The 14,237-nt window shown below is 35.8% G+C and overlaps 2 protein-coding genes across 2 annotated transcripts; one reads left to right on the top strand and one right to left on the bottom strand.

The window, feature by feature from the left end:
• Positions 1–3,083: 3,083 nt before the first annotated feature.
• LOC125231245 (protein OSCP1) lies at positions 3,084–4,837 on the bottom strand. Its single transcript, XM_048136634.1, has 2 exons — positions 4,726–4,837; positions 3,084–4,262 (listed from the first exon to the last, which is right to left on the bottom strand). The coding sequence occupies exons 1-2, from the start codon at positions 4,835–4,837 to the stop codon at positions 3,442–3,444; spliced, it is 933 nt and encodes a 310-aa protein (XP_047992591.1). The 3' UTR covers positions 3,084–3,441.
• Positions 4,838–4,888: 51 nt separating this feature from the next.
• Positions 4,889–8,483, top strand: LOC125231244 (SET and MYND domain-containing protein 4). The gene is made up of 2 exons (XM_048136633.1): positions 4,889–6,313; positions 6,753–8,483. Exons 1-2 carry the CDS (start codon positions 4,896–4,898, stop codon positions 7,195–7,197), a joined length of 1,863 nt encoding a protein of 620 aa, XP_047992590.1. The 5' UTR covers positions 4,889–4,895; the 3' UTR covers positions 7,198–8,483.
• Positions 8,484–14,237: the final 5,754 nt, after the last annotated feature.

The following is a 14,237-nucleotide window of genomic DNA, read 5'->3' on the forward strand; positions in this document are numbered from 1 at the left end:
CAGCGCTTCAGGCATGTTTGTGGGAGTGCGAGTAGATGGCTTCCATGCCATTATTCGGAAGCGTGTCGCCTCCATCATGCAGCGAGTGCGTGGGAGTAACAACGGCATTCTGAGTGTAATTGCTGGCAGTCTAGACTCCCCGATAGCTAGACACTGGAGCAGTCTACATGTGTATATTTAATAATGTAATATTTATTTTGTGTTTATTTTATTTCATTTTGTGTTTGTCATTCTTATTCATATTTGTCTCTGTGATTTTTACTTTTAAAAGTGTGTATGTGATTTTAATGTTAACCAAATGGGTCTTTTGTTACCTGATGTAATAAATAAAATAAAAAATAAAAAAATAAAACCAAGCGGATCTGTCACACACTGTGTCAGGGTAGGTTATGTTTACATTTTTTAGATATCTAAAGATACAGATTATAGATACTAGCAACTCAACTGCTTTTATGTATATGTGTTGTAGCAGTGACCAGAAATAATAACTTTTACATGTGTTGTGTTTATAATTATTTCGTATATTTATTAGTATGTGCATCTACTGGTTTGTACTTAATACTTTTATTTCTTAGATTGATATTTTGCATCTAATTAAAACTCACTCATTTAGTAATAATCTCATCTTATTTTTTGTATTATCTACACAATACATAGCCGAGTTCATAAATATGTACAATACAATTAAGTATTCACCTTCATCCATTGTAATAAAGTGAAAATTAATATGTTACCTTAGAGGGGGACTTATTGTAAGAGTATCATTTGTGCCGTTCTCAAGCAAACGGTTACACTGTCGTTTAAGCAAAGGACGCTCTGACAGGTGATTCGTATAAAAAACGAGCAAATTTCGTCGTTATGATAAGCGAAAATGTGCTACCTTTTACTTTGAAAAATTACATTTGAACTATTTTGGACATTCTACTAAAAAGCGAAGTAAATGGTGACGCTTGCTTAAGCGCCATGATCCTTTAGAACAATTAAAACCTTAGTGTAAAAATGATGTAAATCACACGAAAAAAAAAATGGTCCAACTTATAAAAAAATTCAATGATTTTAGTCATCTTTACTATGCTAGGGTTCTATTAAGTTAAGATGAAAACTTGTTTTTGTTTACTCTATGTTAGAAAACTCAAGTGGCGTCTACATGCAGCCTGGCAAAAAGGAGAGTAGAAATTAAAAAGTGGCAACATCGTAGTGTCGTCCCTTTTTGTCACACATATTGATTTGTGTGCATCAGAATGACTGACCAAAGTGGCAGATCGATGTTGGAGTACCATCAGCATTTACTACCTATTTGCTACTATTTACTACCTAAGTTAGAAAAAAGATTTTCCAAAAATAATGTGTGCAGTCATTCTGACGTCAGGATGACTGCCCAAACTGAGTATGTCAGGGTTGGACCCCCTAATTTGCAACAATGTATATACTATGATTTACTACCTATTTGCTACCTACACATGTATTTTTTTCAGATTTTTTAGGTAAAAAATAACGATTTTATGAGCAAAGTATTATTTTTAGAGATTTCTTCCATAAAGTGGGCAGTCATTCTGACGTCAGCTGATGACTGCCCAAACTGAGTATGTCGAGGTTTTACCCCCTAATTTGCAACAATGTATGTACTATGATTTACTACCTATTTGCTACCTGCACATATATTTTTTTCGGATTTTAGGCAAAGAATAACGATTTTATAAGCAAAATAGTTTTTTGTAGAAATATGTTTCATAAAGTGGGCAGTCGTTCATACTTCAAGTTGGACCCCCTAATTTGCAACATTCTATGTCCTATGATTTACTACCTTTGCTACCTACATTATAATATCTATATATTTTCATTTAATTTTTTTATAAATAAAATCTGAAAACATACATAATATTATGTAGGTAGGCAAATGGGGCCTATATTTATTTCATTTTATTCAATTTTTCATATTTAAAAAAATCTGAAAACATACGAGTACATATATTATGTAAGTAGGCAAATGGGTAGTAAATCATAGGACATAGAATGTTGCAAATTAGGGGGTCCAACTTGAAGTATGAATGACTGCCCACTTTATGATATACATTTCTATAAAAAAACTATTTGCTTATAAAATCGTTAATCTTGGCCTAAAAAATCCGAAAAAAATATATGTGAAGGTAGCAAATAGGTAGTAAATCATAGTACATACATTGTTGCAAATTAGGGGGTCCAACCTCGACATACTCAGTTTGGGCAGTCATCCTGACATCAGAATGACTGCCCACTTTTATGGAAGAAATCTCTAAAAATAATACTTTGCTCATAAAATCGTTATTTTTTACCTAAAAGATCTGAAAAAAATATATGTATAGGTAGAAAATAGGTAGTAAATCATAGTATATACATTGTTGCAAATTAGGGGGTCCAACCCTGACATACTCAGTTTGGGCAGTCATCCTGACGTCAGAATGACTGCCCACATTATTTTATTATTTTTTAATCAAATTTTTCTGACAACGTCTATGACCTAGAATTTCCTAGACTTTTCCATTCCACGTCCATCTTTCATGAAGAGCCAATGCCAAGTGATTGGTTCGCCAATGTGTAAACAGCGGCTCTTATCTTGGCCAAGGGGTTTCACAAAGGGCTGGTGGAACCGTTGGCCATATGTGTACAGCGGCCATCAGCTTGATTTAGTTTTTTTGTAAATTGGTGGTGAGTACAAACACACATTTTTATACGTAAATGTTAAACAAAAATGCCAAAGGATATATTGACTTTTATAATGTTGTGATTTTAAATTTTGGTAGTAAAATGTGATGAAAAATTTGTGTTTGTTATCTATACTCGGTATAGAGGGAGATTGTCATAATTCTCATAGGTTGTAATGGTAAGCGAGTAAGAAATAAAGGTATTTTTACTATCAGAGTTTTAATTTTTTTTAAACAAGAATTGAAAGTACCCTAATAATCCTTGGACCGCCAAACAGTTGTCGGAAAACTGACCTCGGTGACCACACACTTTTTTATTTTTGGTAGGTTTAGGATTAATATGTACATTTATAAAGAAAAAGGGTATTCTCCGACCAATCCGACCATGGGCATAATGTGCCCCGCAAATAGGAACATTTTGTTTCCTTTAATGTTGCCAGTATAACAAAGTTACGGCATATTCAAATTATTTGAATACTACTCCTTTACTGTTCAACATTGCATTTTTAATGGCATCACGAGATGACAAATGTTTATCAGCTCAAGTTAATTTAGACGATATGAATGAATGAGTGAATGAAAAAAGTTTATTTCAGGACTGTCCCATAAAAGAAAAATATTCATATTCTAGATATAATATGTTGCTAACGATGTTTAATTTTTACTTTATTAATCAGAATGTACCTATTGTAAAAAAAGGTTCTTTGCTTATTTAAAGTTACATTTATAAAAACAAACAAACAATTTTATTTTCATCAACTTATTCCTCCAAATCTAATGCGTCCATCATGTCTAATAAATCTTCATGAGGAGATTTTGGCATATCAGAGACGAAATTAAGATCAGTTGTTTTGTTTCTAATTTGAGTCATAACAATAGTTTCGAATTGAGTATCACGATTTATTTCAAGGGTTCTTTTCTGAGATTCTTTGTTATTCAGTTCTATAGGTAGCCGTAACTCTACCTTAGCTTTTACAGTGGACACTTTTTCTATGGGTCCTAAAAGACAACTAATCTCATGAGTATCAGCGCATCGACTTTCATATTCCTCGACAGAATTCTTCTTATTATCATACTTATAAATATTTTCCCCTAAATTATTTATTATATTTGGACTTATTGTTGAAGGCAAATTGAAAGTCCCATCCTTTCTTTGTAATCCTAGTCTTAGCAAGACGGATATTTTTGTGTGGTATTCGGAAAACCAGAGGATTAGAGTGTTGCTTAAACATTTGTAGTCATCGTCTGTAAAACGTTGAGCTAGCGTCTCAAATTTCCTCATGGTATGCTCGATGATGCATTTCGGGAAATTTTTAGGCATTATAGTGGCAACACTTTTTAAATGTCGCCGGGTAATGTCAAAAATGTTTTGATTTGTAGCGACCGATAACTGCCATTTGTATATCATAGTCATTAAATCCCATAATTTGCTCATGGAATAATCGTCTAATTTCATGATAGAAGTGGCCGAGATATCCTGAAGAAGTTGTTTGACAACTGCATGTGTTGCGACCGGCTGCGGTATAAATAGCTCTTCTAAAAGTGTTGGGTGTAGCAGCACTGTTACTACATCGGTGAGTACTGTAACGTAAAAAATAAATGTTAGCATATGTATTAAACAAATGAATATATATTTTCAGTTCAGTTTTTAAAATTAAATGGCTTCAGTCCATTGGGACTATTTCGGCAGTGTCAAGGTGATATGAGCTAATATTGGTAATTTTTGTACGGTAAGTACGACATTGTACGGTGACTTGTAAATTGATAGATAGATTTTACAAGACCACGTGGACTACCGGTGTACCGGTCGTTTACGACAAAAAAGAGGCTAAACGCGTTTCGAGAACAATTCTTCATCAGCTTCTCACTACACCATTAGTTTACTGCATAATAAGCTATCAATATTACACTTTAAACATTAATGAGTAAAAGAAAAATAAATTATTCACGACACGAAACCGCTATGATGGCGTCCCAACCGGAAGTCCTCGAATATATATTTTAGAATCTTTCGTTTACTTTTGTTTCAGTTTACCAAACTAACCTCTTTCGGACTTCTCTGCTGCAATATTTTGGGCCTTCAATCTTTGTTCAATGACATAAATCATCTCACAGCCCAAGTTTACAGTAATAAAAGGAGTTGCAAAGTGAGACATTGTTGCTGGAAGTAAGTAGACCACTTTTTCTTCACTGAATTAATCAATACTTGTCAAAATGAGTATAGATTCTTGTTACGAAGGTTTAATTGAAAAGTTGACTTGGCAAGGCAAAGTAAAAGAAATATCCGAGAAACTATTGACTTGCAAAACAAATTCAGAGAGAGTACTGCAAGTTTATGATGTTATTAGTGATTTTGATGCCTTCCCAGAACCACTTGAGGTGAGTAAGTCAACTGATTTGTCTTTATACTACCGTAACCGTGGCAACGAGTGTTTCAAGAACTCTCAGTACTTTGAGGCCTGGCAATGTTACAACTTGTCCTTGCTCCATGCTCCTACCAGCTCAGATGATTATGCATTGGCTTTGTCAAACAGATCAGCTGTGTTTTTCTTTTTAAAGAAATATAAGGAATGCATAAAAGATATCAAAATAGTACTAACTTTGAATTATCCAGAAAGGTTACATGAGAAGCTTGTTAAAAGACAAAAGTCTTGTGAAGAGTGCCTTAAATTAGATTTGAATGACTTGAAAACTTTAATTTCTGAGAGATCTCTTGAAATTGATGAAATTACAAAATTAGAAAGTCCAAGAGACAGCACCTATTTGTGTGCTAGTAACAAACTCCAAGTGGCATACAATTCAGAAATGGGAAGGCATGTTATTGCCAAAGAAGATATAAAAGTTGGGGAAGTATTGGTTGAAGAAAATCCATATTTCATCTTATTGCAAAAGAATGAATATCTATTCAGTTGCAGCTATTGTTTATCAAGGGACCTGAATCTCATTCCTTGTGATAATTGCTGTTTTACACTATTCTGTAGTGAAGAATGTAAAACTAGCGCAGAGAAGGACTATCACTCTGTTGAATGCCCACTAATGGGTGCTCTTATTGATTTAGAATTCACAAAACTGGAATTACTCGCATTGAGAACTACTATAAAAGCCCATAACGATCATCCGGATTGGGACAGTTTGTTCAAAACAATTGAAGATGCCGAATCAAACTTGAACTCTGAACATAGAGGTTGTATTCTACAAGATGATAAATGGATTTATGATTCAAAATATTATGCTTCTATCCATACATTAGCTACAAATATTGAGAGGCGATCTAATTCTGATGTCTTTCAAAAGGCTGTGACTGCCGCAGTGTTTTTGAAATTTTTGTCTGACCAAACACAATTCCTCAGCAATAATAATGATGGAGTCCGTAGATGTGTAGCTGATTTGTTACTTCTACATATTATGACAAGTGCTACCAACATGCATGGACTGAGTTCGAACATTGAGAATGCTGAAGGGAATTTTGTGGAAGAGTTGAGTCTAGCGAGTGCACCATATGCATTCCATAGTCTTCTGAACCATTCCTGTGCCCCCAATGTGGTGCGGTACAGCAAGCTGGGGTCTGGAAAGATGACTTTGTTTGCTCTCCGGCCAATCAAGAAAGGAACACAAATTTTTGATAACTATGGGTAAGTTGAGATGAAGTTTTCCTTATTTTTTTTTCTTAGAATGATTTTGATAACAGACAACTACTTTCTTAAATATTTAATCATGTTATTGTACCATCTGCCTGTGGGTCCCCATCTGGACTAAGACTTTCCCCACCCAATTTTCTCCCGTGGGTGTCGCAGAAGTAAATTGGTTAAGGGATTTTGCTGTCATATAGGTTTGGGCGATTAGTTGGCAGCCTGTCACTCACTGCAATATCACAATTGGTTTCCATTTAACCCCTAATTGCCAAGAGTGGCACTGAAACAATCTGTTTCATGTGCCTACCCTGTTTGATAATACAGGTGTGAGTTTATATATGTATGTATGAAGCAAGTGTCACCTGTGCTGCAATCTACAGTTTTATATGGGTGATTTAATTTTTGTACGATTAATTATTGTTTTTATGTCGAATTTCAGATCTCATCACGCCCTCCAAGATCTGAAAGCGCGGCAGAAGAATCTCAAATTTCAGTACAAATTCATATGCGTCTGCGAGGCTTGCGTCAATGATTGGCCCACTTACCTCACTATGAAGATGTCGTCCAGCAAAACCAAAGTCCCAGTCAACCTCATGTTACGTAAAGAACAACTCTTAAACCCTGTCATCATAGATAAACTACAGAAAGGGGATGTAGATACAGCATTGAACATTTTTAAACCTCTCTGCGAATTGACTGAGGTGTTAGATCCCTTCGCCCCTAATGTTGAATTAGCTGAATGCCAAGAAACTCTTAAACAGTGCCTTGTTATCTTTGGAGGACTTGTGCCTTATGGATATAGTAAACTTGTTGAGTGGGACGTTAAAACGAATAAGAATTGTTGTATTACCAAGTTTTTGAGGGGAACATATTTTTCAAGTTAGTGAATTTTTCAAGTGTTACGTTTTTGATATTTTATATTTATAACTTGAATGAGGAGGGACACTGATAGGTCAGGGATTCAGGGTATCTAGCAAACGTCATAATCGCTTACGATAATATATTAATATCTTTAACGTAGCTCTCTAAGGTACCAACACCACACCTCGGACACTGGCGAACAAATATATAAAAGGGGCGCGTTCCTAGCACACATTCTAAGCTGGTGTAAGTGAACGCGTACTGTGCTTGTTTAAGTGAAATATCGACTGTTCGCGTTGTTGACAGGCGGTAACTGTGAGGTAACCGAGATGGGGTGTGCGGCACTTTCAGCGGGGAGCGGGAGTGCCAATACCGAAGAGAGACAGAGCTAGCTACGATAACGATGTTCTGGTAACCGATTGTTACGTACTGGCGTATTTGGTACAGATGTCTCCACTGCAACCGCTGTAATAGTGCTAAGGCACGACCGCGCCGCACCAAGGTCATCCACAAACTATCCTGTAAGTAACAGCGAGAAAGAGTTTTTTTCTCGCTCTTTCTTAAGTGGAAAGTTTCATGATGCGGTGCGGGCGTATGTTAGCTATTTAACGAAGTACAGTCAACCTATTGGAATCCTAGGCCACTTTACAACCATGTCGAAATGACAAGCAGTAAGAGATTTCTTACAATCTGATTTATAAAGTCACTATGACCTAGTTCTGCAGGGGCCTGGCGTTCCAATTGGTTGACTGTACCTACGTCCTCCAGCATAGGGTGTCTTGACAAGCCAGAAAAAAATCGAGATAAGGCACTGGTCATACCGCGACCTAGTAAGCTATGAGCTACTCCCGTGTAAATAAAAGAGACACGGCGATGTCTATAGTTACTCGCCCAGCGGTGAGCTATTAAAATCGCCATGTCTCTTATTTGCACGGGAGTGCTTATCTTTTGTTCGTTTTTATAGCCGATAGCTCATAGCTTACTAGCTCGCGGTGGGACCAGTGCCTAAAGTGTATAGGCGCCTAGGCGGTTATAGTGGCGCTACTTGGCGTGAAAGTATGACACTTTCTCCTCATTCATCATTGGTGATTGATTAAAAACCGTGCCATATACATATCAGCAATAAAATATAATGTTCCATTTATTGCTTATTACTGTGCTTATAATATAATGTCTTGTGTTTAATAATGATTTTGTACTGCAGTATTTTTATAAATTTTTAGTAGGAAGTAAGAAAAAGTGTTATTACAAAAATTGTTTTATTGTCTTTTGTACTTACTTAAGAGCAAATAAAGAGCTTATGATTACATTAATTCTTTAATTACATAATTATTTACAAAACTGTATAACGTATTTGTATGTAATGTCCACTTTTGTTTCTATATCTAAATAAGTATGGTCAACCAGTTAGAAGCTTAGGCCAATCAAGAACCTTGTCTTATAGAAGCCATGCTTTATTTGCTACAGAAGTCAGATTGGCGCTTACTGTGTAAAGGTTCTAGGTACAGTCAGCTGCAGAGAAAAGTAGACCCCCTGCCATTCAAATTTGTATGCAACGGGGTCTACATTTCTCTGCAGCTGACTGTACAAGGGCCTAGGATTCAAATTAGTTGACTGTACTTTTTAGGGTTCCGTAGTCAACTAGGAACCCTTATAGTTTCGCCATGTCTGTCTGTCCGTCCGTCCGTCCGTCCGCGGATAATCTCAGTAACCGTTAGCACTAGAAAGCTGAAATTTGGTACCAATATGTATATCAATCACGCCGACAAAGTGGTAAAATAAAAAGTGGAAAAAAATGTTTTGTTAGGGTACCCCCAGTGTGTTATCGTCACTACTTTTAAAAAATCTCGTATCTTACGCTGTTCCTCAAAGTTAAAACGCAGTAAGTCTATATGCATTCCATACATACTTACTACAATTTTCTTTTCATTGACAGACGAAGATACAAGTTTTTTAAAAAGTAGTGACGATATATTGTTGGATAGGTATTTAAAAATGAATAAGGGTTTAAAATCGTTTTTTGATAATATTAATATTTTCGGAAATAATCGCTCCTAAAGGAAAAAAAAGTGTGTCCCCCCCTCCAACTTTTGAACCATATGTTTAAAAAATATGAAAAAAATCACTAAAGTAGAACTTTATAAAGACTTTCTAGGAAAATTGTTTTGAACTTGATAGGTTCAGTAGTTTTTGATAAAAATACAGAAAACTACGGAACCCTACACTGAGCGTGGCCCGAAACGCTCTTAGCCGGGTTTTGCCTAAGTGCATTCGGGTTATTCCGAAAGGGAAAACACTGCAGAAATGGCGGATCATAAGTATCATAACGAAAACATAGATTTAGAATTATTAAACTAGATTTTGTAGTTAGGTCAAAAAGCGTGTCCACATGAGAGGTCATTGTTTGGGCTGGTGTCCCTCTCGCACTTATTGACAATGTCAACATTATTCAGTGACGTCATCACTGTCATACATTGGGGATACCAGTCAATTTTCAAAGTTACCAAATCTACTAATACTCAATTGAAGGTATTTTTAATTATACAAATCTTTGATTTATTGGCATCAAAATAATTACATTATAATTATTTTCCAATATTTTAAAATATATCGTAACCCTAGTTTGAATATAACACTAAAATAATATAAGAAGTTATAAAGTCAGGTAATATACAGATAAAAATACTACTATAATACTATGGTAACCTCATTAACACTGGCCACACGTGAGTAATTCCCGTTAAGTTTGTACATTTGGATCACGTCTCCGATTTTGATAAAAATTGGTAGGCTGATAGAGTTCATGATGCTGAGCAAGATCCACTAGGTTTCCCAAAATGTCCTAGGTTATTTGTATGAAACCTTCCTAGGACATTTTGGGAAACCTAGTGGATCTTGCTCAGCATCATGGACTCTATCAGCCTACCAATTTTTATCCAAATCGGAGACGTGATCCAAATGTACAAACTTATCGGGAATTGCTGACGTGCGAGAGGGACACCAGCCCAAACCAAACAATGCCCTCTCATGTGGACCGTTTTCGCATTCCGCTGTTCCCTGTAAAGGTCTTTGAACGAAAAGGGATTATCAGAATGGATTTTGAAACACAATATTATTATAATTTATAATCAAAATCATTGGGCCCTAATGTAACGCAGTACAAATAAAGTTAAATCAAGCTAAGTTAGAAACGATTTTGATACCTCCAGCTCCGCCCGAACAAGGGTTAAACATCGTATTTTCATTTGAAGTTTGTTACTGATCAATTCGCCTCTGCTTATTTTTTATTAAGACCAAATTAAAAAAGCAGTAACTGTCATGTCAAATATAACGTCAGTTGCAAAGAAAATTTCCTCAAAATGTAATGCCGTTGATAAGTTTTCTTTCTTTCTTTTCTTTTCGAATTATGAGTGAGTAGTTATCCCATTTTAGCCTAGTGGCACATCTCGGACACTGGCGATCAAATATATGAAAGAGGCGCGTTCCTAGCACACATTCTAAGCTCGTGTAGGTGAACGCGTACCATGATTGTATAAGTGAGATAAGACAGATTGACTGTTCGCGTTTTTGACAGGCAGTAACTGTGAGGTAACCGAGAGGGGGGTGGGCCATTTTTTTCAAAGTTGTCCACCCCGTTTTTGGCTTGTCCCATACTTTTGATATAATATTTAGCGTATTTAAAGAGTCTAAACTAATGAAGACTATTTTTTATTCGAACCCAAATTTAGTTGACAGTAATTTACAATATTCATTTAAATTTTTATTATAATAATGTATTTGTTAAAAATTATAATGTGATAAAAAATGGGCAATTTTTTGCTGTCCCACGTCAAATATCGTTTTTGTTATGGATTTTATTCTATAACTAATTGTACTAAATATTGATGACGGCATAATTTGAAAAGATTGAGTTATACGCTATTATGTTATAAAATATTTCATGTTAATAAATAAACGTACTATTTAAAATTAAGTATAATTTGCCGAGACGGAATCTGGTAATTGTGGAATTTTCCATTCCGAAACCGCAGAATGACTGTTAAAATAAAAAGAAAGTTCCTAACATTTGGTAGCATTTTATTCAGCTTGGCAAAATTAATTTAAAACTACTCAATACCGTCATCTTGCATTTGCCAGTTGCCGCCAAACACGCATCAAAGTAGCTCGTACTCAGGGGTAACATTTTCTCATTCCACCTCCCGAAACCAAATTTGCGGGTAAATACGTAATATGCAACCTTTTAACATCGATTCCTAAAACAAAGTACTAATATTGAAACCAAATAAGCCAATTAAAAACAAGATTTGTGATTATTTAATAAATAATTAAGTAAAATATCGCCGGAGGTAGCGTTCCGTTACTTCCGATCCGATACTAGATCGTTGGTTTCGTATAGGCGGAAAGAAAAACGTATCGGAATGGAAGTATAAAGCGGTATTCACGTGGTTTTAATGTGATGTTTTAGTTTCATTTGATTGCGGGAAATAAAAGAAAAACGTATGGGATTAAAACTAACTCATCTAAAATATGGTAATCAATCACGGATTACACACTCCGGTTGTTTTAGTCATTACTCGCGATATGCTTTGGAGGTCTTAGGTACCCACGTTCAAGTGTAGACGAGACCTTAGCTTTCATCCGTTACCCATACAGTCAGATCCGTTACTGTCCCATGTTTCAAATAGTTTTATTTGCAAAAATTAAATACAATTTGTTATTAAACTACGTTTCCGTTATTTTATATTGAAATAGTAACGTTTAAACTATTGATTACAAGTGATGGCATCCTATAAACTTATGAAACAGTATAGTAATCTTAAAAATTCTCCTCTATTTTGTACTGAAAGTAACGGAACGGATATATATATGGGTTTAAAAAAATAGTAGTCCGCATTTATGTGAAAATGAAAGTGTAATTTCTTCATTTGTTATTTTAGAATGAATAATAAAAACATTGTAAAATTCCCAAACCTTTTATATTTACATTATCTGCGATTAAGAGGCCATTCAACGAAAACGTCGTAATAATGTAAAATTGATAGTTTTAGTCGGCAAAATGCTATACTTTCCGTCATCTAACAGACTTATTAAGTTCAAGATTCGATTAGGACATCTTCTTAACTTACATGTTGTGAGACTGGATTTTTGAAAACTAACTCACTTAATTAATTATGATTTTTTTTCTGGTGCATGTTTAGGAAAACCCGCGAAAAGTGCTGACTTAGTCCGTCTAATTTGTAAAATTTGGATAGTTTTGAATGCTTCAAGTGGTAAATTTGTATTATGTATATCCTGTACTACAATCTTATGAGACTACTTCTTTGTTATAAGGCTTTAGAATAGAGTAAATGAGGAAATGATGAATCCAATTTGTTTCAGAAATCACCTCAGAATAAATGTCAATTTCTTCGAAAACTTACGTGTTTCTGAAGTAGTTTTAATATAAAAATAATCTGCAACGCTTACTTAAACAGATTTTATGCAAAAGTTTTCTATTACTTGCAATTTAATATTTTTGACGATTTTTTAAAAATGCCTCCTTATTACCGGTTACGCGCGCTTGCGATGTCAGTACCGCGGCAGAGCTTGTAGAGGCAGGACGTATGACAGTCCGCTCCGCACGCGGCTCGACGATCGCGAAGTTATTTTGTCATTGTGTGCGGCACCCGCCGTGTCCAAAACCGCACTTGTGTGCGTGTTTGGCTGCACTGTTGCATGTATACTGCGACCGAAAACTTTGATCCTTGGGTTGACGACTTTGGTAACTAACTAATTAACTTGACTAATATTTTTAGTAGGTATTATTTATTATTGAATATCATTTTAGGTTACTGACTCGTGTCAACAAAATCTTTGACAATAGATGGTACTCAGGATCTGATGATGAAGTCAGATGGTAGTCATGAGTTCTCATCAACCAGGTCTTGAAACCATTTCGTGTTTGGGCTCGTTTGATTCGCCTCAACAAGATCTTTGACAAGAGGTGATGGTACCCAGGATCTGATGATGAAGTCGGAAGGTAGTCAAGAGAATTCAACAACCAGGTCTTGAAACCGCTTCGAGTTTGGGCTCGTTTGATTCGTCTCAACAAGATCTTTGACAAGAGATGGTACCCAGGATCTGATGGTGAAGCCGGAGGGTAGTCAAGAGTATTCAACAACCAGGTCTTGAAACTCCTTTGTGTTTGGGCTCGTTTGATTCGTCTCAACAAGATCTTTGACAAGAGATGGTACCCAGGATCTGATGATGAAGCTGGAAGGTGGTCAAGAGAATTCATCAACCAGGTCTTGAAACAACTTCGTGTTTGGGCTCGTTTGATTTGTCTCAACAAGATCTTTGACAAGAGATGGTACCCAGGATCTGATGATGAAGACAGATGGTAGTCAAGAGTTCTCATCAACCAGGTCTTGCAACCAGTTCGTGTTTGGGTTCGTTTGATTCGTCTCAACAAGATCTTTGACAAGAGATGGTAATCACTCTTTTATACTCTGGCGCATCCACTGTCTCAGTGTGTCACCAGTCAATTAAAGCAGGTAGGCGTAGCGTAGAGTTGTATTTCCTTACAAAAAACTAATATATAGATGTGGACCGTCCTGTGCTCCATGCAATTAAAACAACATAATATTTAAAAACCGGCCAAGAGCGTGTCGGGCCATGCTCAGTCTAGGGTTCCGTAGTTTTCCGTATTTTTCTCAAAAACTACAGAACCTATCAAGTTCAAAACAGTTTTCCTAGAAAGTTTATAAAGTTCTACTTTTGTGATTTTTTAAATATTTTTTAAATATATGGTTAAAAAGTTAGAGGGGCGGGGGGTACACACATTTTTTTCCTTTAGGAGCGATTATTTCCGAAAATATTAACACTTTCGCTACCAAGAACCCGACTGTCGGGCACACCGCTCGTAGAAGCGTAGCCGATTACATGGGTTTCCCCGTATGTAGCGAAAATGTCGTAGCGCCGCGTAGAGCCCGGTTTCGAAAGTGTTAATATTATCAAAAAACGATTTCAGTAATTCATTTTTAAATACCTATCAACAATATCACACGTTAGGGTTGAAATGAAA

This window comes from Leguminivora glycinivorella, chromosome 11 (assembly GCF_023078275.1).
Source record: "Leguminivora glycinivorella isolate SPB_JAAS2020 chromosome 11, LegGlyc_1.1, whole genome shotgun sequence".
Lineage (NCBI taxonomy): Eukaryota > Metazoa > Arthropoda > Insecta > Lepidoptera > Tortricidae > Leguminivora > Leguminivora glycinivorella.